General features: G+C 42.9%; 1 protein-coding gene across 1 annotated transcript; it reads left to right on the forward strand.

Annotated features, from left to right (window-relative positions):
* PPIH (peptidylprolyl isomerase H) lies at positions 1–27,795 on the forward strand. The gene is made up of 10 exons (XM_075279907.1): positions 1–80; positions 2,272–2,336; positions 3,573–3,596; positions 3,937–3,981; positions 8,777–8,819; positions 10,540–10,632; positions 15,095–15,182; positions 16,301–16,341; positions 26,484–26,558; positions 27,615–27,795. The coding sequence occupies exons 1-9, from the start codon at positions 15–17 to the stop codon at positions 26,550–26,552; spliced, it is 534 nt and encodes a 177-aa protein (XP_075136008.1). The 5' UTR covers positions 1–14; the 3' UTR covers positions 26,553–26,558; positions 27,615–27,795.
* The last annotated feature ends 162 nt before the right edge of the window (positions 27,796–27,957 follow it).

Genomic DNA, 27,957 nt, shown 5'->3' on the forward strand with positions numbered 1-27,957 from the left:
TGCCCAAGTCAGACATGGCGGTCCCGGCTTCCAACGCCAACAATCCCATCGTGTTCTTTGATATCAGTATCGGGGGGCAGGTAATACGCAGGGGATAAAGAAGTGGACCCCACCATGATCGGAGAGGGGGAAACCCTGTAGTGCGCACTGGGAATAATGGCGATGAGATGGTCCATGTGACTCCATAGTGACAGAGACGCTGTGCTCACTACAATGTGGCGGACTGTTATAGTACAAAGTGTACAACACTGGAAAGATGGGGCTTTCATTCATTACATTGTAATTAGTGTATAGTGCTGGAGGAGAACTACAAGTGCCAGCATGCAGTGGATATTTGTGTGGGGGGAGGAGGTGAATTACAGGACCTGTTATTAAAGGGCTTGTCCTGGATATGATCGAAGTTGAATAAATAACTAGTGTATTACCTATTGGTTAAATCCACCAGTCTATCGCTGGTCCTGTGGTAAAGATGTTTCATATATCATTCACAGGATAGAGGACGAGTGTCCGACCACTGGCACCTCCAAACATCAGGGAAACGGGGGTCTGCGAGTGCCCAATGTGACTAAAGCGCTGGTGCAGACCTCAGCCACCGCTCCATTCTCAGAGCAGTGATCTCCTTCAGTCCTGTAGTAGAGAATGGAGCCGTGGCTGAGCATGTTCACCTCTCAAATCTGCAAAATGTGTAGTGCACTAATTTATATAACATAAGCCCTGCCTGTGCCCATATTGGCTCTGATCATACCCGGCCACATGCCTTTGTGCCCCAATACTGTGTAATGCCTCCTTCATAGGGGTTGCCACAGTATAATGCCCGCCCCTAGAGGCATAACTTGAAACTCCTAGGCTCCAATGCAGATTCTGTAATAGGACCCCTACCTACCAAATACTGATATATTTTATATGACAGGGATTTATGGGGCCCCCTCAAGGTTCAGTAGCCTCTGCTACTTTTATGCCCCTGATCTCTATAGTATAATTTTTCCCTTAAAGTTGCCGACATAGAAAAATTTACAAAAAAAAAAAGAACCAACACTGCACCCCCAAGTCCACTCTTGTTGAAAGCAGCCTAGGAGCGGTGTAATGGCACCACAACATTGCCCCATTTCCTTCCAAGTTGCTGGGAACAGAGATGGGCCAAATGGTAAAGGGAACAGACTGCTCCTGGCTTCACTCTTCTCTGGAGGATGCAGATAGGGTTGGAACTGGGTCTGGGTCATACTTCCCACTTCCCAGGACAGCACCTGAAATACAGGATGGTCCTGCTGAATACAGGATGGGCCTGATCTCTTGAGGGTTCCAGAAGTTAGACATTTTCTTTTCCCAAAGCAATTAGACCCTTATCCTGTGGATACAGGATACAACCACTTGTAATATAATAATAATAATAATAAAAAATTTTATTTATATAGCACCAACATATTCCGCAGCGCTGTACAATTTGTAGGGTTCAAATACAGACAGAGAGATACATTACAAAGAAAGTCATTTCACACAATGGGATTGAGGGCCCTGCTCGCAAGAGCTTACAATCTATGAGGTAGAGGGGGTGACACAAGAGGTAGCAGGGGCGGCATTGCTTATACAGGGGGTCAGACACTTTTGTAATAGAGGTTACTGTCATTACACTTGAAACTTTGTTACACAGCTTCTTCAATTCTCATTACACTACATCCTGGTTACACCATGCTGGCACTTTTAGTTCCTTTGCCACTCAATATACTAATCCTAGTTGAATGAATGAGGGTCCCATATTGGATATTCTGAAACAGTGCACTGTTACCATTCAGTGACCCATTCATTTCTGTCAGCCCACGCACATGACTGTGTATTACATAGACTGACAGTCTGGGCCTCAAAACTCTGGATAGGTCCTATTCCTGTCCGGTTTTGCTGCGGTACTTCTGCTATAACGGTTAATGGAAAGGTTGGGCACACGGATGACATCAATGAGCCTCCCCTTGCATCGGAGGGGCTGTTCCATAGTGGCCAGCAGTTATCTGCACACATACCCCCACAGAGCTAATATTGATGGCCCAATGTTATAAACCAGATAACACCTTTAAAATACATAGGAAATATCCAATTGAGGAATAACAGAATCTTTCTTAAAGAGGACCATTTACCACATTCAACAAGTCCATCACTGGCACCGAGACACAGATTTACGGATATGTGCTATGTTCTCATACACGTAGCAATAAAACTCCGATTTGTATTGGTTTATGTGATTATATATGTTCTTTTTGTTTGTCTGTTTTTTAATTCCAGGATGTTGGCCGCATGAAAATCGAGCTCTTTGCAGATGTTGTACCAAAATCAGCAGAAAATTTCAGGTGATGCTCCCTGCATGGGTTATGTGACTAGGAGTGGATATTCCTTTATTTCATTCTAGGCTATAGAAAAAAGATTTATTGTTCAGAAGTGAAATATTGGAATAGTTATGAGTGTCCTTCTACAAATCTACAGCCTCCTGTGCATTAAATTATGGCTCTGTACTGTCTGGTTAACGTAGCCTAAGTTTATATTCACATGCAGCAGACTTAGCGCAGAAGTTACTGCAATTTAGGCAAGACCATGCATTGAAATACAGCTTTTAGGCTACTGTGCGTGTCAAAACCAATGTGTACAGTCCCAGCAAAATGGAAAAAAATGCAGTGGAAAACGCAGTGTGCATATTTTAGTAGTGAAAACACTCCCCCCCCCTCCTCCCATGGACATAGGAGGTGAAAACACACAGTAAAAAAAACCACAGAATTTTTGCACTGGAAAATGGGTGCTTTTTTCTGTTGGGTTTTCTGCTTCATTTTATTTTCATAGCAGTTTTTTGTTGCGTTTTGCAACATGCGGCCTTATGGAGTAATTTTGGTGGCAAATACAGGGATTTCTGCCACTTCAATATAGGCAACGTCTCTACAACAAATCTGTTTATGAGTTTACCTTTACAGGGCCCTATTAATGTATTAGGGGGCCCTGTGCAAACTTTTTGAAAGTGGGCCCCCCTTTCCATGCTCCACTATTGTATTCAACCTCTATCTGTGTCCTAAGGATTTGAAATCACTGCATTCAACCCAGTATCCTGAAATGTGTGACTGTCATGCTTGATCCAAGGGGGCTCCTGCAACCATAGGACCCCGTTGCCACTGCACCATTGGCTCTGTGGTTAAAGTGACCCCAATTGCCCCAAAATTTAAATGAATCACCTATCTACATGACAGGTAATAAATGTCTACGGGTGTTCTGACCAAAGGAATCATGAAAACAGAGGTTCCTTGTCCACCCCATTAAATGTTTAGCATGAAAATAAATCCACTCATGCCATATATTAAAGCCTCATCTTTAGGCTAAGTTCAGACAACGAAAACGAAGAGTTATCTGAGGGATATTCCTCTTCATTTTCTTTCCCCACGATACTGGGGATCTGTCAAGATCAACACCAGATTCCACCGTAGGAATGGGTCCTTATATGTATAGTCCAATAATAGTCTTGCACAATAAAAATAACGAAATGTAGCTGTTCTTACTTTATTACAGTCATTAATAGACATGATTTCTTTTACTTTGTTTTTCAGGCAATTCTGCACCGGGGAGTTCAGGTCTGTATGTAGTATCTGACATGGACATCATGGGCACAAATAAATTCACCAAAAGATTAGACAGACCACCTATTCTGTAAAACAATATATCTTTGATAGGGTGTCTTGTATTACCCATATGAGTTAGATTTTTGGCAGGACCTGTTAGAAATGGGATCCTCTAATATTACTTGATACATTCTACAGAGGTATTGAGTGGGGGGACCCAGGTAGCCAAATTTGTTGCTTGGTGAGATCAGAGGTAACGTTAAGGTTTGTCCGGTAATATTGGGACTGGTTTATCTTACAATGGTTTATGTAATACTGTGGTGAATGTATAACATTGCTTATTCTTTTGCAGAAAAGATGGTGTTCCCATTGGGTATAAAGGAAGCACTTTTCACAGGCAAGTGGCAAGATTTTCAGGCAGGAGAACACTGGATAGTAAATCCTGATAACCCAGCTGTGTTGTGAAAGTAAATGTCTCTTTAGGGTAAGTTCACACGGGGTTTTTTGGTCAGGGTTTTGAGCCTGTATCCAAAAAGACGGCTCCCATTGAAATCAATGGGAGCCGCTCAGGTCTTTTTTCCAGGAGCCGTTTCTTCCGGCTCTAAAAAAAAAAGAAGTGAGATGCTCATTCTTCAGGTGGAGTCGCCTCTCGATTCAGTCTGAAGAAACTCCCTCGTCCAGACTAGGCCCATTCATTGGGCCTAATCTGGAGCAGAGTGCGCAGCTGGATGCCGCTGCAGTGCGCCGGCTTTCAGTCGCGGCTACCCAGTTTTTGGATCGGAACCTGAATACCCTGTGTGAACTTACCCTTATAGTGTAGGTGTCTCTTTGCTTCCTTTCCCTCCCCTCTCCTTAGGGGGCATTCACACTACCGTCTGTGTCTGACAGGTAGTGTCCGCTCCTACTGTCCGTTCAAAATCTCACGCGGACATTAGCAGCGGACACTAGCTGTGTCCATGAAAAACCTACATGTCGGGTTTTTCTGTCCGCTTGAAAAGTCGGACATCTTTACATGCGGACAGTGAAGGACAGGCACGGAGTGCAAAAGAACGCACCCGATCGCCATTTAAATGAATGACAAGTGTCACGGACACAGCTAGTGTCCGCTCCTAATGTCCGTGCGAGATTTTGAACGGACACTAGGAGCAGACAATACCTGTCGGACACTGACGGTAGTGTGAACGCCCCTTTAGACTTCTGCATTATGGATTTATGAAAAAGATAAAGTTTACTTAGTGGACATTCATACTACCATCTGTTGCTCCTATTCATCATAGCTTCTGTCATATTTTTTACATGGGAAGTGAATGCGGACAGACACCACACGGAGGGGGCTCCATATGTATATGGTATTTGTTGCTTTAAGGCTGCTATACACATTAGAGATACAGTCCTATGAAAAAGTTTGGGCACCCCTATTAATCTTAATCATTTTTAGTTCTAAATATTTTGGTATTTGCAACAGCCATTTCAGTTTGATATATCTAATAACTGATGGACACAGTAATATTTCAGGATTGAAATGAGGTTTATTGTACTAACAGAAAATGTGCAATATGCATTAAACCAAAATTTGACCGGTGCAAAAGTATGGGCACCTCAACAGAAAAGTGACATTAATATTTAGTAGATCCTCCTTTTGCAAAGATAACAGCCTCTAGCCGCTTCCTGTAGCTTTTAATCAGTTCCTGGATCCTGGATAAAGGTATTTTGGACAAACAATTCAAGTTCAGTTAAGTTAGATGGTCGCCGAGCATGGACAGCCCGCTTCAAATCATCCCACAGATGTTCAATGATATTCAGGTCTGGGGACTGGGATGGCCATTCCAGAACATTGTAATTGTTCCTCTGCATGAATGCCTGAGTTGATTTGGAGCAGTGTTTTGGATCATTGTCTTGCTGAAATATCCATCCCCGGCGTAACTTCAACTTTGTCACTGATTCTTGAACATTATTCTCAAGAATCTGCTGATACTGAGTGGAATCCATGCGACCCTCAACTTTAACAAGATTCCCGGTGCCGGCATTGGCCACACAGCCCCAAAGCATGATGGAACCTCCACCAAATTTTACAGTGGGTAGCATGTGTTTTTCTTGGAATGCTGTTTCTTTTTGGACGCCATGCATAACGCCTTTTTTTTATAACCAAACAACTCAATCTTTGTTTCCAAAATGAAGTTGGCTTCTCCAAATGTGCTTTTGAATACCTCAGGCAACTCTATTTGTGGCGTACATGCAGAAACGGCTTCTTTCTCATCACTCTCCCATACAGCTTCTCCTTGGCAAAGTGCGCTGTATTGCTGACTGATGCACAGTGACACCATCTGCAGCAAGATGATGCTGCAGCTCTTTGGAGGTGGTCTGTGGATTGTCCTTGACTGTTCTCACCATTCTTCTTCTCTGCCTTTCTGATATTTTTCTTGGCCTGCCACTTCTGGGCTTAACAAGAACTGTCCCTGTGGTCTTCCATTTCCTTACTATGTTCCTCACAGTGGAAACTGACAGGTTAAATCTCTGAGACAACGTTTTGTATCCTTCCCCTGAACAACTATGTTGAACAATCTTTGTTTTCAGATCATTTGAGAGCGGGCTGTCCATGTTCGGCGACCATCTAACTTAACTGAACTTGAATTGTTTTGTAAAGAGGAATGGTCCAAAATCCCTTCATCCAGGATCCAGGAACTGATTAAAAGCTACAGGAAGCGACTAGAGGCTGTTATCTTTGCAAAAGGAGGATGTACTAAATATTAATGTCACTTTTCTGTTGAGGTGCCCATATTTTTGCACCGGTCAAATTTTGGTTTAATGCATATTGCGCATTTTCTGTTAGTACAATAAACCTAATTTCAATCCTGAAATATTACTGTGTCCATCAGTTATTAGATATATCAAACTGAAATGGCTGTTGCAAACACCAAAATATTTAGAACTAAAAATGATTAAGATTAATAGGGGTGCCCAAACTTTTTCATAGGACTGTATGTCAGCTGAGCTCACTAGCTTGAATTATGTGCATTTTTAGCGGAAAAAAATGTTATGTGATGGTTTCTAAGATGACCATATGCTTTAGTTACCTATCAGCAGAACGCTCTTGTTTGACTACTTGGATTGGCGTTGCGGTGCATGTATACTGAACTGGAAGAAGCTTATATTCCCTAGAAAAATAAGTATCTGGCAATTGTAAACCATCATCTCAATCCCTCTCTCCCCCGTCATCTGCCATCAGGTGGAAATGGGGCTGACCCCCACACATATTAGATAGTTGGATGGTCCTGTTGAAATCGGTGGGTTTGTCTGATATACCTAAAAAAAAGTATGGCTTTACCTTATAGAGCTGTTTATTGATTTCTTGTCTGACTGAAGTAGAGCTGGGCAATTAGCAAAACCAAACATCAGCCAGGATAAGCGACATGTTTGTACACGTCAGTTATCTCAGATTGGTTCTTACAATATTTTCAAGGCCCTGCCTGCAGTTTCATTCAGACCGAATGTGTCCAAATTGGAACTGCTATTATATTCTGAGGTCTCTTCAGACCCCGGGGTATAAGAAGCGAAGGCCCAGGGTGATTCAACATAAAAAAACAATGTTACTCACCTTTCCTGGGCTCTGGCACGACTCTCTGCTGTCTTTGGCATTTCTTACTAATGTTTGGGATTGCTGAGGCCTGTGATTGGGCCTCAGCTGGTCATGTGCTTCTGACTGACCTCAGGTCACAAAAGTCACAAGCGTCGTGACACTTATGTCTGTGGGTCACCATCCTTGTGACCTGTCATCAATCAAAAGCTCCAAAATCATCAGAGAGTCGCACTGGAACCTAGGAGAGGTAGATGAGTTACATGGTTTTTTACGTTCACTCACCTCACCTGGGGCTCTGCTTATTATACTCTGAGTTATGAAGACAGCGGGAAGAATATGCAAATCTGTCTTCCATGATGTAATTAGGAAGTCAGCTGCTGCCTCAGTGTTGCAAACCAAAAGAGGGTGCTCACTGGAATGTGCAAGCCTGTCTTCCCTGATGTAGTTAGGAAGACAGAATTCCAGTGAAATAACCCACATCATGGAAGACAGATTTGCATATTCTTCCCATGGTCCTTTGGGAAGTGGAGTGCTAAAGGCTTAATAAGTCTCCACACACCTACATGGTGGTCTCTCCCCAAGGAGTGACAATATCCCCTTAACCTTATGAAGACAGCATAATAGAAGTTGCAATTCGGGCGTGTTTTTAACTACCACACAAACCTCGCAAGACAAATCCCTCATAGTTCACCCAGCACATAATCATACTGTAAAGAGGGTGTGGCCTAAATAATCGCCATTAATCATAATTGAGGTAAAGTGCCCAATTAATCCCAATTTTTCTTTAGGCCGTAATCACCCAGCCCTAGCTGACAGCTATTCCTTCTCTCACGTTTTTTCTCCCCGATACACTTGCACACTGGGCTTGGCAGATTGTTCATATCAATGGGGATGGGACAAAACATTGGGCATATTGGAATCCAATATGTCCCTTTTTTTGTCTCCTAAAATCAGTTCATGGGGAAGAGTCATTTACATGAGATGGTCAGTCCTGCCAGAGTGACAAGGTTGGCGGCTGTTATGTGCTTCACTGCCGTGTATGGACACCACAGACTGAGATTTCCAGCAGATTTCATCCTATTTAGCTGAATCTGCCAATGGCCTAATTGTCAAGTGATTGCTATTTTTATGCAACCTAAATGGTGCCTGTAAACAGGGTGATGTGCTGCCGGCAAACTGTACGGATTTCAGCGATTCATTCATCCCCATACAGATGGCGTGTTTGCCGTGAAAGTCAGGCAATGATTGGGAATAAATGTTCCTAAACATTTGTTTTCGATCATTGGCCCTCTCTTTCAGCCCATGTGAATGGGGTCTTAGTTGACTTGAAGGAATGGTCATCGTTCTTTCAGTGAACATTGTAAGTCTTTCATCTGGAGTGTTCCTTTAATGGAGGTGGGGGTCTCCAGCTCTGGAAAAGTCTTAAGATTTATTTAATCTACCGTCATTTTATACCTTGAAGTCCTAGGAGTCGGAGATGTAGCGACAGGGTAACAAATCCAGTGTTATTACTCCTATAAAGCCTTAGTCACTGGGTGTTTCATAGTCGTGATGCTGTTGATTTGTGACCTCTCGTTTCTTTGTATCTTCACTTTCTGTGTATTCATCCCTGCAGGGTAATAAAAGACTTCATGATTCAAGGAGGAGACTTCGTAAATGTGAGTTTTCTACTTTATTGTGGCAGAGTTTCCTTTATTTTGTAGCTTTTATTACTCGGTACGGTCTCATTAACACATTAGTGATTTGCATCAATATTTGAAAGGCAAAACCAGGAGTGGAGACTACACAGAGGTAAGGTGTAATGGAAAGACTGGCACCTGTTCTGTGTTTAACATTGACAATCAGGAAATAACCCAATCTCTAAGCTGTATCAGTCCTCTTCCATCCCTTGCTCCTCATTGGGGACTCTCATTATTTGACCCAGTAACAGAAGAAGTCTCCCAGTTCCTTTCTTCTTCTCACCCCACTACTTGCACAAGTGATCCTATCCTGTCACATCTCCTCCGGTCTCTGTCCCCTGCTGTTACAAGTCACCTTAGGGTGGGTTCGCACCAGTGCCCAGACTCCGCTTTGTGGGTTTCCGTCTTCTGCCAACGGGAGACGGAAACCCGGCAGTCAGTGTCCGCCCGTGAGCGTTTTCTGGTCTCTGCAGCGAAACCATTTTTTTTTTTTAACCGGACACAAAGTCCTGCAGGTCCAATTTTGTATCCGATTAAAGAAAAACGGTTTGGTTGCGGAGACCAGAAGACACTCACGAGCAGTCACTTTACAAACCCATTCAAATGAATGAGTTTGAAAACTGACTGCCAGTTTCCGTCTCCTGTCCAGTTTCTCAGGCAGAAGACGGAAACCTGAAAGCAGAGACTGGGCGCTAATGTGAACCTGCCCTTACTAATATTTTTAACCTCTCTCTTCTGGAATCTTTCCTTTCTACTTCAAACATGCTGTCATAACCCCGCTACTGAAAAAATCCTCCCTGGACCGGTCCTGTGCTGCTAACTACCGACCCATCTCTAACCTTCCCTTCATCTCTGAACACTTCTTATGTTCCCACCTAATCCACTATCTCTCTGCTAACTCTCTTCTGGACTCCTTACAATCAGGTTTCCCTTCACTACAATCTCTTGGTATTCACTTCTTATTCTTCTGGATCTCTCAGCAGTATTTGACGCTGTAGACCACCAATCCCTCCTCACTATGCGTCACTATGTTGGCCTCAGGGACAGCGCTCTCTCTTGGTTTTCTTCCTATCTGTCTGACCACATATTTAGTGTATTATTCGCTGGTAATATTTCTTCTCCTCTTCCTGTTGCGGATTGGGTTCCACAAAGCTCAGTCCTAGGCCCCCTCCTCTTCTTTCTGTACACAGCCCAAACCATCACCAGTTATGGCTTTCAATACTATCTGTATGCTGATAACACCCAATTATTCACATCTTCCCGTGACATCACCCGTGCACTAATACAGAACACCAGTGACTGTCTTTCTGCTGTCTCTAACATCATGTCTTCTTTTTATCTACGAATGTTCCTTGTGTCCCGCACGGGCCTTGCTTACACAGCTCCTTTCATTAAATGAAAAGGAACCACAGAATCAATGGCCGCAAAACAGGACAGGAATAGGACCTATTCAATATTTTGTGGCCCGGACACGCACACGGGACCGTGAAATTCACAGTCATGTGTATGGGCTCGTAGAAATAAATGGGTCCGTGTGCTATCCGAGAAATACACATTGATCACGGCCTATGGTTTTGCAACTGTGTATATGCCATTTAGAGTGTGTGTAACATTAGGTGATAATTCCATATGCACAAACCTCTCTGTCTTGTAAAACATTTTACACTGCATATATAGTAATATGATGATTTTAATGCAGGGTGATGGCACAGGAGTGGCAAGTATTTACAGAGGACCATTTGCAGATGAGAACTTTAAACTCAAGCACTCCGCTCCCGGTCTACTTTCCATGGTCAGTACTGCATTCATGTGAACATATAAGTGATACTCTATACATTTTAGCTGTTGGTATAGTAATATGCTTCTGTTACTGCTATTCCAGTAATGTAAAGGATTTTTCTAGGACTATAATATTGATGACTTATCATTAGGACTCCCACCACTCCTCTGACAAGCTGATAGAATGGCGTGACAGTGAACGCTACAGCTTTTGCTCAGACGAGTGGTGATACAGCTAATGGTCGCATGGCCATGGTGCAACTCAGTCCTGTTCAATAAACATTGATAAAGCTGTAATACCACACACAGCCACTATACAATATATGGCGCTATTCTTGTTTTACAGTAAAGAGGACACAGCGCTGAGCTAAATGCCCTAACCCCTTCAGTCTGATCTGCAGGATACGGAGGGTTACAGGGCGGTGGAGACAGTTGGGACCATTTTTTTCCTGGAGTCAGAAAAAAGTTACTAAATAAAATGGTTCATTACTTTTTATTATATTGTGTAATTATTACATAATTAATGATATGTAATTACTGAGATGAATAGTTTGTTGCATATTTACCTCCATAGGAATACAGTGACTACCTGGATAATGAATTAGCGGAGCTTTGCGGCTTCTTACTGAATGAGTTGGAGCTGGTTTGTGGTTTGGCATGTCACCCATAGTCTGAAAGTAATATCCTAAGGCTAGATCATTCATGTCATAGTGCTAGAGAACCCCTTTAGAAGAACATTAAAGATATTCTCATATAAAATGAATATTTATATATTCTCCACTGTCAATTTGCTGTCACCAGCATGCAACAGTGCATTTGCCAATGCAGCAGATAATGTGTGCGACATGTGACCATATAATATGTGACGCCTCATAAAAGAGATGTCACAACACCAGTTTGTATGCTGGACATGGTGGGAAGTAAGGCGAGAACTGACTGCTTAGCCGTTGGGATATCACATGCTTTTTATTAATTTTTTTTGTCCATAAGTGCAGTAGCTTCTTATGGCCTCTAGGTGTCACTGTTTGCATGATAAATGGCCTTAGATGGCACAACCCTTGATTCAGAATTTACCGTATTTTTCGGACTATAAGACGCACCTAGGTTTTAGAGGAGGAAAATAGGGAAAAAAAATTTTGAAGCAAAAACTGGTAAAATATTTAATATATGGGAGTTGTAGATTTGCAACAGCTGCAAGGCCACATTGACAGGTGACCCTGCAGCTGTACGGGGATGCATAGAGCGTTTTTTTTGCGGGGCCAGCTGTAATTTTTAATTATACCATTTTGGGGGATATCTATTGCTTAGATCACCTTGTATTGAAAAAAAAAACAAGAGGTGATTTAGAACTTTTATTTATTTCATATTTTTAAAGCTTTTTTTTTTTTTTACTATTTTATTCCCCCCCGGGGGCTTGAACCTGCGGTCACTTGATCGCAAGTCCCATAGACGGCAATACAACTGTATTGCCGTCTATGGGACATTCTGTCTATTAGTATTACGGCTGGTCATAGACCCAGCCGCAATACTAATATAGCCGTGACAGGCCGGGGAGCCTCATTAGGCTCCCGGCTGTCACCCGAACAGGTCGGCTCCTGCGATATCGCCGTGCAGGAGCCGGCCTGCAACTTTACAGGTACGGGGCCGGTGGGGACCGGCCCCGGGGGAGAAGGGGCCACCGATACTGACCCGGCATCCGCTGTACTAGAGAGGCGGATGCCGGGGAGGGATAGACGCCGGGGCCTGAGACATCGCTACGATCCTCTGCCCTGCATGAAGCCAGCGGCGGGGGCACGGAGGAGCTCCTGCCGCTGCTGGCTTCATGCAGGGCAGAGGAGCGCAGCGATGTCTCAGGCCCCGGCACCTGTAATGGCGTCTATCACTTGCCGGCTTCCGCCTCTCTATTACAGCGGATGCCAGGCGCCACCTTCAGACTATAAGACGCACCCTTCTTTTCCCCAAAAATTTTTGGGGAAAAAAGTGCGTCTTATAGTCCGAAAAATACGGTATTCATTTGCTGGAAGTTGTATCTTTGCAGCAGTTGCAGATCTGCATGTTAGAGAACTCAGTTTTAGGCTGCGGTCATAGTAGTGTTCAGGGACTCCGTCTCCAATTCCGATTAAAATTTGCAGACGGACGGAAATCAGGCAGAAAACTGTTATAGCCTGAGGGGTCCGCGGGTTTCTGAACATTGACACTTGTTTATATCTATTATTATTCCCAGTACTGAATAATCTGACAGCTAGAGAAAAATATGAGTCCCATAGGAGTTGTCACAGTCATTGATCTTAGTTTGGGTTTCATCCAGAGTCTTCATATTCAGGACTTCCGGCTATTCTGATAATTGTCCTTTTTGTGTATTTTTACATTCTCACCTGCTTGGTACCACATTGTACAGCACCATGGAAGATGGTGGTGCCATATAAATTATAGTACTATAATATAGTATGTGTAGATACATGATCACTCTCTATACTAAAGGCTTCCATTTTCTTATGTTGCTGTTGGATGGGATTTACCTGTCTGGATCCAGCCTAATACAGCAAATATTTCAGCATGGCTGGGGAAGAACATGATGTGTTTCAGCGATTTTACCATTTCAGTGAAGTGTTGCAGATCTCATATTCTTCAGTGAGGGCCTTGAATTCGCCTCCATCTTGATGCAGCTCTTCTCTCTGATTTCTAATCATGCCCATGTGATTTCCTTACTACCCTCTATGTTAAATGGGCAGATAGGTAGAATAGTTAAAGCTTGAAGATAAAGAGCGGTATTTGAGTTCCCAGCAGGGGGCTGTTTTGTTCCCGGACCACCTGCTGGGTACAAGGAAAGCAATCAGGCCTTGTTGTCAGGTATCCATTTACCCTGCATGCTAATGCTGGCCTCTCACATACAGCTGTCTGCTTATCATTACACTGCTAGAGCTTGACTAACCTTTAGGACGGGGATGCATTTTATACTTATCCTACCCACTAGCAGGTAATCTTAAAGGGTCTTTTCAGGACTGTATCATTTATAGGTCATCAATATCTGATCTGTGGGGGTCAGGCACCTGGCAATTGGGGTGGGCAAACTTTGCCTAAAAATAATATATAAGTTTTATGCAAGTTTATGGGCAGTTCTCAATCTTAATGTTTATTTTCATGTTTTTGCTGAAGTTCATTGAGCTGGTGTAGGAGGATGGAGTCGGATATATTTGATACAGACTTCCTGTCCTACCACCCAACCATTGACTACAGTGAATAAACTATTGATCATAGATTGTGATGGGGGAGAAAGCTTTCATGGAATATACAAGTGTCCAGAGCAGGGATAACATCGAATTTCGCAATTCCGTTGACAATTCAATTCTTTAATCGTAATCAAATGAACTCCATTAATAGCACATCCCTACCTGACACCCCACCCAGTAACTGAAGAGGTTGCAGCATTTAGGAGAGCCACGCTTCCTCTTCTGAGGCCAGTGACCAGGACGGAGATGTCAGTAGGCCAAACCAACCAACTCCAACTCCTCTACTTTTCCACAGCCTGACTTTGACTCCTTCATAAATGGCTGACAGCCATGATTAAGCAGAAACTGCAAAGTTCCTTTAATTTAGGAAAGACTAGTGATTGAAATACAATATAAATAATTGAATTTATTTTGTAATAAGTAACTTTTTTCTCGACTCCACCCAAAACCGGCTCTGACTTTACCTCCACAGCCCTGCCATGTTCGTTGTTCACATGGTCCCATTCATATAAGCACAATCACCATGTCATGTACAGCGCAGTAAACAAGTCCCAGTGCTTGTCCAAATGCCGCAGCCTTTTTGGACAGCTGATTGTCAAGGATCCTGGGCCCCCACTGGTATAAGAGGGTTAGGTCATCAGTATAGGCTGTACAGATGAGAAGTTTAAATGCTTCCTTTATATTTCTTTTTGAAGCCTCTCTTGATTTTGGCTGAAAACACTGCAGCAAAAAATGCAGCTTCTCTGCGATGTGTGGCCTCAGCCTTAAAGGGGTTATCTGGTTTCTATATCCTTAGGATAGGCCATCAATATTAGATCTGCAGGGGCTCGAAGCCCAGGACCCCCCACTGGTACTGAGAGAGCGCATTTTGCGTACAACTCACTCTCTATACAAACTTTAGCAGCGAGTGTAGGCACTGAGTGTGGGTACGTCAGCCGGGGATTCTGGGTGTCGGACCTCAGAAGGATAGGCCATCAATATTATAAACCAGATAACCCCTTTAAAGGAACATAAACACCTGAAGTGTTCTTAAATGAATAGGAATCCAGTAATATTCCTGCACCCAATGCTCACTGTTTCTTCTCTCAAATCCTTTACATACTTGTGCTATATTAGTAATTCTCTATAATGTAGTCCTATAAGCTTTGGGGTTAGTGCCCCTTTAAAATCAGCTCTACTTTTTTTTTGTTCTTATGTATCTGTGGTGTATACACATGTAAACATGCCCTGTGCTTTCTTCTGCAGGCCAACAGCGGCCCTGGAACAAACGGCTGCCAATTTTTTATCACTTGCTCTAAGTGCGATTGGCTGGATGGGAAGCATGTGGTTTTTGGTGAGTATTGGGTTACACAATAGCCCAGACCACACAAACACATTCTCTTAAATTCAGAAACAAAGGCTTTGGTTGTAAAGGCAGATCCTACAATACAGCTGTTGTAATCCCTTCACGGAGATGTACAGAGGTTTGATATGGGATTAAGACTATGGATGAATTATCTGTACTTGGTCGGACCTATTCCCCTTTGTCTTAAGAACGTAACCTCAATCACATCGCTGTTCAGAAATGTAATCTTATCTCCGTACTCCACACCGATGGCCTTTACCAATATTATCCTCCATTAATGTGCTCGCAGTTCATCTGAACATAGGTATTTAAAGGGGTTAACCACTTCATACTATTAATTCCTAAATACCCCTAAACTACCTGTGGTGGAATAAACTGTAAGCATACTCTTATTTTACCTGCAAAGGCAGCTACATTATTTATTCCCATTACTGATTTTTCGGGTGTCCCCGACTACATCTTCTTCTGTGCAGACTCTTCCTTACCGCAGTCCACAGCCGAGAATATAAGTGAATGAATTGCATGACCCCCCACCATATTGCTTTCCATAAATGTGGATGGCCATGTTTACATAGCCTGTAGACTGGCAGCCAGTCATGCTTCTAGTTTATTGTGTCACGGCATGCAGTTTTAGAGCATTTACGAATTTTATGACATGGCCAACCCTTGACACTGGTCATCTTGTTTCCAATGTCAAAATCAGCACCCAATCCTGCCTAAACTAGTCACTAAATGAATTCCAATAAATTTTTGCTGAGGCTAAGTTCACACTTGCACCAGACTCTCCAGCGGGAGACCTGAATAACAGAGAGCTTGTCCGCTAAAATAGCGGTTACCCACAGGCACCTGCGGATCCCATAGATTATAATACTGTAACCGTGCAGGACTTTTCTCTCCTTCAGTTTTCTTTTTTTTTTTTAAATCCCATATAGGGATCACAATCTGCATTTTTTCCTATCAGTATGTCTTTGGAGTGTGGGAGGAAACCCACGCAAACACAGGGAGAACATACAAACTCCTTGCCGATGTTGTCATGGCGGGATTCGAACCCAGGACTCCATGCAGGATGACACCTTTAATTATGTTTTTTTTTTTGTTGTTTTCAGGTAAAGTCATCGATGGACTTCTAGTAATGAGAAAAATTGAGGTAATTATCCTTACAAAGCAGCAGCTTTCAGTTTATGAATGAAGAAATGATTTACTCCTCGGCGCTGGGTGTGTCCACAGACTTTAGAATATGGGGCGTGCAGGAAACGGTCAGAGATAAGGAACAGATTATCTGCCTATAATACAATGTACTTTGTGATAGGATGACACTGCGAAGCTCAGTGCTCTTGGCTGCTCTCAACAATTGTCTTATCTGCCCCAAATCATGGAGTAAGAACTATAATACTGATGTTGAATATAGGACAAAACAAAGCCATCTTTGTCCCAGTGCGCCCAGCTGTGCTGCCCTGTTTACTGAGGGAGGGAACTTGTTTAGTTTGCTCAAAAGGCAAATTATATCACATAGAGACGTCACCATCAGTCAGGTCAGTGCGGAACGTAAAGGAGTCCGTGTACAAGTTCAGTGGTTTTGGAGTACCACTCGGCAATATAAGACCTTTCATGTCTTCGGGCACATGCGGTTTTATATACTTCTAGAAAGCCGACAGTGCGCTGAATTCCTAGTATGTGCCCTGGGGCTGGAGATATCGATGATGCTAGTTTGGGCATCAATAACTCCCCACTGTCAGAAGGGTGTTCCTCACAGCTCACCGTCATTGCTTTGCAGTGAAGTACGACACCCCTCCCCTCCCTGACAGCTCTTGTCCATAGATTTTTACTGGGGGTGTTCCTCACAGCTCAGCATCATCTGTGGGCGGTAAGGCATTGCCCCTCTGACAGTATGAGGCTATATTATAGTACTGCAGGGGGTGACACTGAGCTATGAGGAACGCCCTTCTAACAGTGGGGATTTATTGATGCCGAAACTAACGGCACAGATATCTCCAGCTCCTGGGCACATAACAGGAAAGCCGACAGTGTACTGAAATCAGCTGTCGGCTTTCTAGCGGTATATAAAACCGCATATTTATGAGGACATGAAAGGTCCTCTTTAAGACTGGCAGATAGTATGCGAGTCTTAATAATCGTCAAAATATGCCAAAATTATTAAGAGGCTCATACAAACTCCATGCAGATGTGTTTCTTGGCCGAATATGAATCTAGGACTTCAGTGCTGCAAGGCATCAATGCTAACCACTTAGCCACCATGCTGCCAGAAACTGGGGTAAAATGTATAATTTCCCATGGGTTTTGGGGAATCCAAACTCTTCCAGGCATCTTGGTAACAAACATGAAACAAATGCTTAGTAGATCCTTCACTTATGTCTCCTAAGCTTTACTAACTGAGACTTGGTAGTAAGTAAGACATAGGGAACAGATGGAAGCAGGATCAGACTACACAGGGTTTGTATGCAGCGTGTTACCTATCGGCCTGTTGGGGAGACACAAAGCAATAGGAGATTTGTAATAAAGATGTGTTGAATAATAGAGAGCCTATTATATATAAGTATCATATCAGGCACCAAAACCACCTGCACTGAATGCCTGGGAATGGTGGACACAAAAGAAAAAATTCCAACCACAAGGATGCATAGAGCTGGAGTTGGTGAAAGATCCTATTTAAGACGCACATTTTATTATACCTACAGTTTCGTATTAAAATACTGGGAACAAAGATCCTAATGATATTTCTGTTCACACATACAATTGAAGCCAGTTAAAGTATGTTTTAAAGGCGAATGATTCCGGGGGAACCAAAGCCATATTTTGTGCTATTGTCGTGAGTATTAGGAGTATTAAAGCAGGAACGTACAAGGTGTTCTCCTTTTGTCTACATTACTGTACAGCTCCTGTAGGATGCTTTATTCAGTGATAATTCAATGAACCCTCCAAGTTAGGACATCTGTATAATGTGTTGTGATCTGGTAGTGGGTACCAGACAGGTGCTGGGTGAAATGCAATCCCTATAGAGCCCTCTCAGGCCCTGTGTAACACTTTCTACTTGTCTAGTACCTAAGAGATGCCAATATGCAAACCCTCCAGGTACTTCCTAATAGCTGAAAAAGGACAGTAAGGGTAAGGTGACTCATATACTTACAGGGGACCTGCTACATGAAAAAAGCCGTCTAATCTGTAGGCAGCATGTAATAGAGCAGGAGGAGCCGAGCAGATCGATATATAGTATTGGGGGAAAGATTCAGTATAACCTGTCATTTATCCATTGAAATTAAGGAGGCGGCCCTATCAGTGACGGACAGCTATCTCTGTATACAGAGTCATAGAGGGGAGGCTATAAAAAAATCAGTCCATGGTCATGTGATGTACAGTCTACAGTCATTGATATACACATAGGTGCTGCTCATTATATATTACTAGCTGGTACCCGCGACTTCGTCTGCGGTGATTGTAGCAGTGGGTATATACAGGCGCGGGTAAGGTTTTCGTACTGTGTATAAGGTATGGGATATGAAATGTAAGTTTGTATCTTGTTTTTGCTGTAATTCAGAGAATACGTGAGACTTTTGTGTTGGATGTAATTTGTATTTGAGCTGCTATATATACACGGTGTTGTGAGAAACTTTACATAGTGACTTTGGGACAGAGGTATTTGAAGTTAACCCTTTCCCGCCGATGGCATTTTTTGATTTTCGTTTTTGACTCCCCTCCTTCTAAACCCCATAACTTTTTTATTTCTCCGCTCCCAGAGCCATATGAGGTCTTAATTTTTGCGGGACAAATTTTTCTTCATGATGCCACCATTAATTATTCTATATAATGTACTGGGAAGCAGGGAAAAAATTCAGAATGGGGTGGATTTGAAGAAAAAATGCATTTCTGCGACTTTCTTACGGGCTTTGGTTTTACGGCGTTCACTGTGCAACCAAAATGACATGTCACCTGTATTCTGTGTTTCATTACGATTCCGGGGATACCAAATTTATATGGTTTTAGTTACATTTTGACCCCTTAAAAACAAATCCAAAACTGTTAAAAATTTTTTTTTGAAAAGTCCGACAGCCGTAACTTTTTTATACGTGCGTGTACGGGGATGTATAGGGCGTCTTTTTTTGCGGGGTCGGGTGTACTTTTTAGTTCTACCATTTTCGGGAAATGTTATTGCTTTGATCACTTTTTATTCAAATTTTTATCAGAATCAAAACAGTGAAAAAACGGCGGTTTGGCACTTTTGACCATTTTTCCCACTACAGCGTTTACCGAACAGGAAAAATATTTGTATAACTTTGTAGAGCGGGCGATTTCGGACGCGGGGATACCTAACATGTATGTGTTTCACAGTTTTTAACTACTTTTATATGTGTTCTAGGGAAAGGGGGGTGATTTGAATTTTTAATCCTTTTTTTTTTTTTTTTTTTTAATATTTTTTTTACTTTTTTTTTTACTTTTTTTTTTGCATTTATTAGACCGCCTAGAGGTATTGACATGGGTGGGCGGTGTCGCGGATTGTCAGAGCGGTGGGGGTTGGCAAACATGGCTGCTCCGGAGCGTTAAAGAGCACCTCCTGGAGAATCGTTAAGGTGAGGGGCAAAGTGGTAAAGTCTATGTATATGAGATTGTGTGGGGTTAGGGGCGAGGCTGTAGAGGGTAATATGAATTTTGTGGCTTGCTATGGTCCAAAGTGTGTGAGATTGCAGAGATGGTGATGTGAGTTTGGGGTTTGTGGGGTCCTGGGAAAAACGTATGTGCGCTATTGTGACGAAAAGTAGCCTATTGCGCAATGGGGTGTATTAACTATGTTTGTGGAAAATTTCAGCCAAATCGGTCGAGCGGGTTTTGCGTGATTGACTAACAAACATCCGAACACATAAACCCACAAACATCCAAACTCACAAACTTTCACATTTATAATATTAATAGGATATTATAATTAAAATCAGACATCTGCCTGGTACCAGACATCCCATGACCATGGACCAGACATCACATGACCATGGACTGATTTGTTTATCTACTGGGTGTAAGCAGAATGAATGAAAACCAAAGAAGAAACTGAAAAATGGGAGGAATTGACACAGAAAGTATATTGGAAAATTATTGAACCTTTCATCAAGTAAACAATAACATTTGTCTAATATTTCTCTGAAACTGGACAACCCCTTTAAAGGGATTCTACCACTAAAACACATTTTTTTCTAGTTAACACGTCGGAATAGCCTTTAGAAAGGCTATTCGTCTCCTACCTTTAGAAGTGCTCTCCGCCGCGCCGTTCGTTCAAAATACCGGTTTGTACCGGTATGCTAATGAGTTCTCTCGCAGCGATGGGGGCGTCCCCATCGCAGGAGCAGCGATGGGGGTGTCCCCATTGCAGCTCGAAAACCGACCGCAGCGCCGCCTCTATGGTCTTTGGTATCCTCCCCTTGCTTCTTGCGTCCTGTCAGAGGCCTACGCAGTACGCTCTGTTCGGCGAAGATTGCCGAACGTACCGCGCATGCGCAAAATTGCAGTGCCCGCACTATGGCTGGGACCGCAATTTCGCGCATGCGCAGTATGTTCGGCAATCTTCGCCGAATAGAGCGTACTGCGCAGGCCTTCGACAGGACGCTGAAGGGGAGGATACCCAAGACCATAGAGGTGGCGCTGCGGTCGGTTTTCGAGCTGCAATGGGGACGCCCCCATCGCTGCTCCTGCGATGGGGATGCCCCCATCGCTGCGAGAGAACTCATTAGCATACCGGTACAAACCGGTATTTTGAACGAACGGCGCGGCGGAGAGCCCATCCAAAGGTAGGAGACGAATAGCCTTTCTAAAGGCTATTCCGACGTGTTAACTAGAAAAAAATGTGTTTTAGTGGTAGAATCCCTTTAAGCTTAAGGGTGCGTTCACACGATGTAAAATGGAACGTGATCTGGCACGTTTACGGCGTGTCAGAGTTTGAGCGCTCAAAAAGATCCCATTGATTTCAATGGGAATTACAAGCGCAAAATAACGCAGCGTATACGCTCATAACTCCCATTGAAATCAATGGGATCTTTTTGAGCGCTCAAACTCTGACACGCCGTATACGTTCCAGATCACGCTCCATTTTACATCGTGTGAACACACCCTAACTTTGTTTAACATGGGGCTTTGACATTAGAAATGGTACTCGTCTCTCAACAATTTCTTGTTAAATGTTGGTCTTTACATATCCATAGGGTAGGTCATCAGTATCAGAATAGTCAGGGCCCCTGAAAGCCATAATTTAAGGTATTAGGCCTAAAGATGCCCTGCTCCTATTCAAGTAAAAGGGAGCGTGGCTGCAGTCCCAGGCACTACCACTACAGTGTATGCTTCCGCTCCTTACAGTGTAGTGGAGGCGCCCAGGACTGCAGCCTTACCTTCTATATATAAACAGATGATCTGGAGAAGGGTCCGGGTGTCTGACCCCAACCATTCTGATGACCTGTCTTATATATAGGTCATCACTATCCACTACCTTCAGATCCTGGACAATCCCTTTAATGCTAGCTATATACTTCAGATAGCTGTAGGTCTACCTGACCAGCTATGCGCATGCACACTTGGTCCAGCCAAGAATGCCTATATTCTGAATAGGGAGAAGGAAGTAAGCTGCAGCCAAACATCCCTCCCATGGGAACAAGTGAATCAGGAATGTTGAAGTCTTACTGCCTGATTCTTCTTACAGGACACATTAGACAGCTGGCCGGAAGTCGCTCTCATAGTAACATTTGGTCACAGCATGCTGCATATGAACCTGACAGACCTCATTGTAAGCCAGTGCACAAGGCACATGTGAAAAGGGTCTTGCTGCGACTTGTGTGTAACATGACTGTTTTCCAAAGGGTGGAGAAAAAAAGAGGTTCGAGGAACATTAAAGGGATTGTCCTGTTATGGACACTTATGTCCTATCCACAGGACAGGGGGATAAGTATCCAATTTATGAGTCCGCCAGTGATCAGAAGAATAGGGGACCAAAAGTCTCCCTAAAGCGTCCTTGTGAATGGAGCGCTAGTTCGTTTGAGTGACCGCTGCTCCATTCACTTCAGTGAAGTTGATGGAAATGTAATGCCAGCAGCCCCATAGAAGTGAATAGAGCGCAGTCCTTTGGAGACTGTGGCAGTGTCTGCCTAAAATAGGTCAAGAATAAATTCCTGCATGTAGGACACCCTACAGACCTCATAATAGTCAATGGGGTCCACGGGGCTCCATTTGTAACCACTATTTTAGCGGTTCCCCAATGGACCCAAACGACAGCGACTTTTCTCTTCCTTTTGGTGCCGGCTGCAGATATCTGTCTTTCGGGTGGGGTACTGAGTGTTGTACTCTCTACTGATATCTAAATTCTGGAAGACCCTTTAATGTAAATATCCTGTGTCAAGGAAATAAAGTGGGGGAGGAATTAACACATTGGGTACAGAGGGCGTTGGTATCTTTGACGCTTTATATTGCACTTTTCACTTTTATGGCACTTTTTTTATAATGCCGTTCCACTGGGCACTGAAACTTATCAACATGTTCTTAAGAAATTATAGGACACCTGTCATTTGGCTCGACATCAACTCTCTCCTTCATATCATCTTGGCTGTGAGAGAGTGACAGATATAGTAAATGAGGGCACTCATGGGTCCTATCTCCTCCGCCTCCATGTACAGTTTCCATCTGCAGACTGGAGGACATGTTTACTAGAGAGGCTGACACGATTTCATCATCTCCTGCTTGTAGCAATCTGTATTTTACTCTTAGAAATCTTGCAGGAAGTTTCCATTATGTAATATTTTGTGTCATTTCTGGTCGTAACAAATGAAGCCGATTTTCTGGGACTGAAATATTGATGGATAGGGTAGGTCATCAATAGAGGCGTAACAATTGCATCTTTAAATAATGTCCGTGTGCTCCCTTAAATAGTACCCCTTATTAATAATGCTTCTGAATTAAAGGGTCATCCATAAAAAATCAGTGGGATTCTGACACCCAAGAACCCTGCTGATCAGCTATTTGAAGGGGCCACGGCACATGTGCAAGCACCATGACCCCTTCTCTATTTACATAGTCCTATACACTTGTATGGGACGAGGCTGTAGTTACAAGGCACCATGACTACAGACAAGGTATTACCTCTGTTTTACTGGCTAAAGTGTGCGGCTGTTGGTCACTAGATTGGTTGTTTGCCTGTCATGGCAGCCATGACATTGATACATAGCCTGAAGGAACCATGCCAAGAGTTTCATATTGCCTGAGCCACGGACGCCATGACTCTCCAACAGATTTCCTTGACAGAAACAACTATTGCGCCATTTCAAAGAAATCCTAGGGTGATAGCGAGGGGGGAACGGGAAGAAGAAGAGTCATGCAAGGTTGACAGCAGCAGAAGAGCTACTGTGATTCCAGCAGAAATATGGCGTCTTCAGTCACTATTGAATGTCCACAACAAAATTCAACAGCAGGATCATGCGATGGGAACCCAGCCTATATGACATGCCATTTTAGGGTGTGTCCCAACGCGATGTATACGCTGTAGATTTTCTGCTGCACAGTGTAAAGCAAAGTTAACAACTGTGTCGGAGGAACATCAAAAACGGCACATGGATGATAAGCTCCTATTCTGAGTTTGTCCCTGGGCTCACAGCCGTACGGGCTTGTGTATGGGACTGTAGAAACAAATGCGTCAGTGTACTAGTTGTGAAAAATACAGCCGGCACACTGACTAGTTACACGGTGTTGTGCATGAAGCCTATGTCTCATCCACTTTGCCACTGTGGTACATGCTGCAGATTTTCTGCTCTCAGTTCTATGGTAGAAAATAGCTTAAAGGTCCCATATGTAATACCTAAAGATGACTTATAAATATAAGAAGTGATGGCATATTGACCTCTTCTGACCTTCAGAATGAAGTATCTGCAAGTATAGCAAATCTTATCTATTTACTAGCAGATTCCCAGCAGAAACCTACAGCAGACAATAAGATTGTTGTGGGTCTGAATAAGGGTTTGCCCCATTGCTTTGGGCTGATACTCATAGGCAAATCCAAAGGCTTTTCTATGTGGAGTCCACATGAATAAGAAATGTGCCCCAGCCACATGCATGTGAATGAGGATACAGAAACTCCATTCAGTTGCATTGTAGGCAAATTTGATGCAGATTTTGCAGAATTGTTTTCTGCTAAATAACAACTCAATGCAAGCTACAAATAAAGCCTGTTCTTCCCGTGGCGTCTTCTTACTTCTAGGCCTCGGGCCTTGGACAGAGCAGAATGTGCATGCCCACAGGCCACGAGAAAATTGCCGCTTCGTCTACCTACCTACCTACCTACCTTCGATGATACGAAGATAGGAGGAATAGCCAACACTAGAGAGGAGAGAGAGTGTATTCAAAAGGACTTAGACACACTGGAACAATGGGCTGAGGCGAACAAAATGGTATTTAACAGGTACAAATGCAAAGTTCTACATCTGGGTAACAGAAATGTAAAAAACATATATAGTATGGGAGGAATAGAACTAAGTGATAGCATAGGGGAAAAGGACTTGGGCATAATAGTAGATCACAAATTTAACATGAGCCAACAGTGCGGTGCTGCTGCAAAAAAGGCTAATAAAATTCTGGGATGTATTAAGACAAGCATTGAATCTAGATCAAGAGAGGTCATTATTCCGCTGTACTCTTCCCTGGTCAGACCACACCTGGAATACTGTGTACAGTTCTGGGCGCCTCAATTCAAGAAAGACATCGATATATTGGAGCAAGTCCAGAGAAGAGCAACCAAAATGGTGGAAGGTCTGCAAACCATGTCCTATGAGGAGCGGCTAAAAGAACTGGGATTGTTTAGTTTGCAGAAGAGAAGGCTGAGGGGAGATTTAATAGCAGTCTACAAATATCTGAAAGGTAGTCACAGTGCAGAGGGATCTACCCTATTCTCATTAGCACAAGGAAGTACAAGAAGCAATGGGATGAAACTAAAGGGAAAGAGATACAGATTAGACATTAGGAAAAACTTTCTGACAGTGAGGGTAGTGAGAGAGTGGAATAGGCTGCCACGGGAGGTGGTGGGCACTCCATCAATGGAAATCTTCAAGCGGAATCTGGATAAACATATAGCTGGGATGATTTAGGAAAACCTGCACTCGCAGGGGGTTGGACCCGATGGCCCTTGAGGTCCCTTCCAACTCTACCAAAAAGAAAAAAAAAAAGAATACTGTGCAAGCGGCCATTTTCTCGTGGCCTGTGGGCATGCGCAGTCTGCTCTGCCCAAAGCCCGAGCCTTAGACGTTACAAGCCACCGCCGGAAGAAGAGGCTGAAGATGAAGCTGCTGAAGAAGAAGAGGCGGTGCTGGAGAGAGTTATCTCGCAGCATTGGAGATGCCCCCAGTGCTGCAAGAGAGCTCATTAGCATGCCGACAAGAACTGGGATTGTAGGCGACCGGCGGCACGGAGAAGACGACGAAAGGTAGGTAGACGAATATCCTTTCTTAAGGCTATTCTGACGTGGCACTTAGAAAAAATCATGTCTGAGTGATAGGATCCCTTTAACTCCATAAAACCACTATGGTTATTGTTCGTTAGTCACTATGTGATTGTGTCATAGGTGAAAAAAGTACAAAGAAAAGAATCTGAGTTGGTAAAATTGGGGAAATCGCGTCCATTGTCCTTAACTTGACTCAGGAAATAAATTTTTAACCTCAGAGTCAGTTGTAAAGAAAAAAAAAATTGTGAGATCAGATGAAAACGGTTGTGATGTAATTCTGACACTTTGGTTGTATTTTCCAACTTGTTAACCAGTCTATAATAATAATAATAATTAATAAAGACATATAAGACATATAATTAATATCTTTTGCTACAAAATCTATCAAAGTATTTCTATCAGTTTTTAGACATAAATACCACCCCCTGCTGCCCTAAACCTTTTCCTATTCGTTTCTGCTAGAGTACATTCACATGAGATGGTTTTTTGCTGGAATATTGTATTGTGACAAACATGCACCAATTTTTCCAAAATTATGGAAAAATTGGACTATGTCGCGATCGCACAGTGCACTGTTTTTAGGGTATAGTTATATAATGAGGTTACTTTTTCCAGACTCGCAGCCTGTTTTTTCATGGCACTTGGTTAGGTGTCTTTGTACTGACGGACTGTAGACTTTGGGCAGGGAGTGCCAGAGACTCGGAAGTGAATGAATGTGATAAAGACGACTACCAGAATTCCAGGCGTTTATGGTGCTGGGAAGATTATCTGTGTGTACACCTCAGTACTGTGCATGACCTGCAACTTTCTCTTCTCCATAGAATGTACCAACCGGCCCCAACAATAAACCTAAACTGCCCGTGGTTATTGCCCAGTGTGGAGAAATGTGATTAAAGGTAAGGGTAAATGTGAATACGGACCTATGATAATGGGAATAATCTGAGGCCTCGGATCATTAAATATTTCATCATAGACTGCAGCTGATATATACGGTATGTAAGGCTGGGCAGTTTTTCCTAAGAATAAAATACCAATTTGTTTTAGGATTAAAGGTGATTCTCAATTTCATCTTGATTTTCCTATTTTCTCGAGAAGGCGATAGATAGATAGATAGATAGATAGATAGATAGATAGATAGATAGATAGATAGATAGATGTAGATAGATAGAGATCATAGCCTGCATGGAATATGGAATTTAATTTCATACATTGCCCTAAATGTATATAAAATTGACATTTGTTTTTAGGCCCCATTCACATTTCGGCTTTTGCTTACTTATATTATGGGAACGTCCCTAATGAACGTCCTTTTGACTTCCTCTGGGTTTACTGCTCTTCGGTAAAAGAAATCACCTGACCCACCAAACTAGATGTAGGGCTAGGCAATTAATTCAGTAACAACCAAAGCAAATGTCAACCAAGATAACAAATGTGATATTTTTTTTCACATCTGTTATCATAATATTTGCAAGGTTCTGCTATTGTTATACTTAGGGGTTTTCAGACCCACAGTATAATGATGAGAGACACAGAGTAGGTGATCAAACATAAAAAACAGTGTTACTTACCTCTCCTGGGCTCCGACCTGTCCCTGTTATCTTCAGCGCTTCTGGCTGACATGGACCCCAAGGCCTGTGATTAGGTCTCGGGGTCTGTCCGCGGAGGAAACCTCTGTGAACTTTCAAATTCAAAGTGCTGCGGGATAAACCACAACGCATTCCCACTGCAGTTGTCCCCGCAGCGCTTTAGCGTGGCGTTTCCTACCCGTGGGGCCTTAGCCTAACTATTGAGGCGGAATCCATGTCAATCAGATATTGGGTATTCCATAAATGTCTACGATGGGTTTAGCTCTTTAGTCTGAAGACATTTTATATACTGGTGACATGGAGGGTGCAATCTTCGTTCTCCTGAAATTGATTCACTTTGTCTTTTTTTTTTTTTTTTTTTTGCAGACGTCCTTCCCCAGCCCCATGTTATGTGTCGCAGGAAGCCTGAACGGTCCACCTTGTATTTCTATATGTTATACAGCTGCCCATGCAGGAGCCTCCAACAAGGTTCTCAATGTGAAGGAGACAACTTATCTAAAGGACTGTGTCTTGTAAAATGATGGACTTTATGTGCAGAGCTGTTGTTCTATTATTTTCTGATATATTTTGTAAGTTTTCTAATTAAAGAGAAAAACATGAATTCTCTGTGGACCTGCTCGACACTGATGGACCTGAATACTCACTATGAATATATATCTTGTCTCTTGTGTTAGGAAATCACTGCACACAGATATCGGAATAGTATAGT

Source organism: Leptodactylus fuscus, chromosome 6 (assembly GCF_031893055.1).
Source record: "Leptodactylus fuscus isolate aLepFus1 chromosome 6, aLepFus1.hap2, whole genome shotgun sequence".
Taxonomy (NCBI): domain Eukaryota; kingdom Metazoa; phylum Chordata; class Amphibia; order Anura; family Leptodactylidae; genus Leptodactylus; species Leptodactylus fuscus.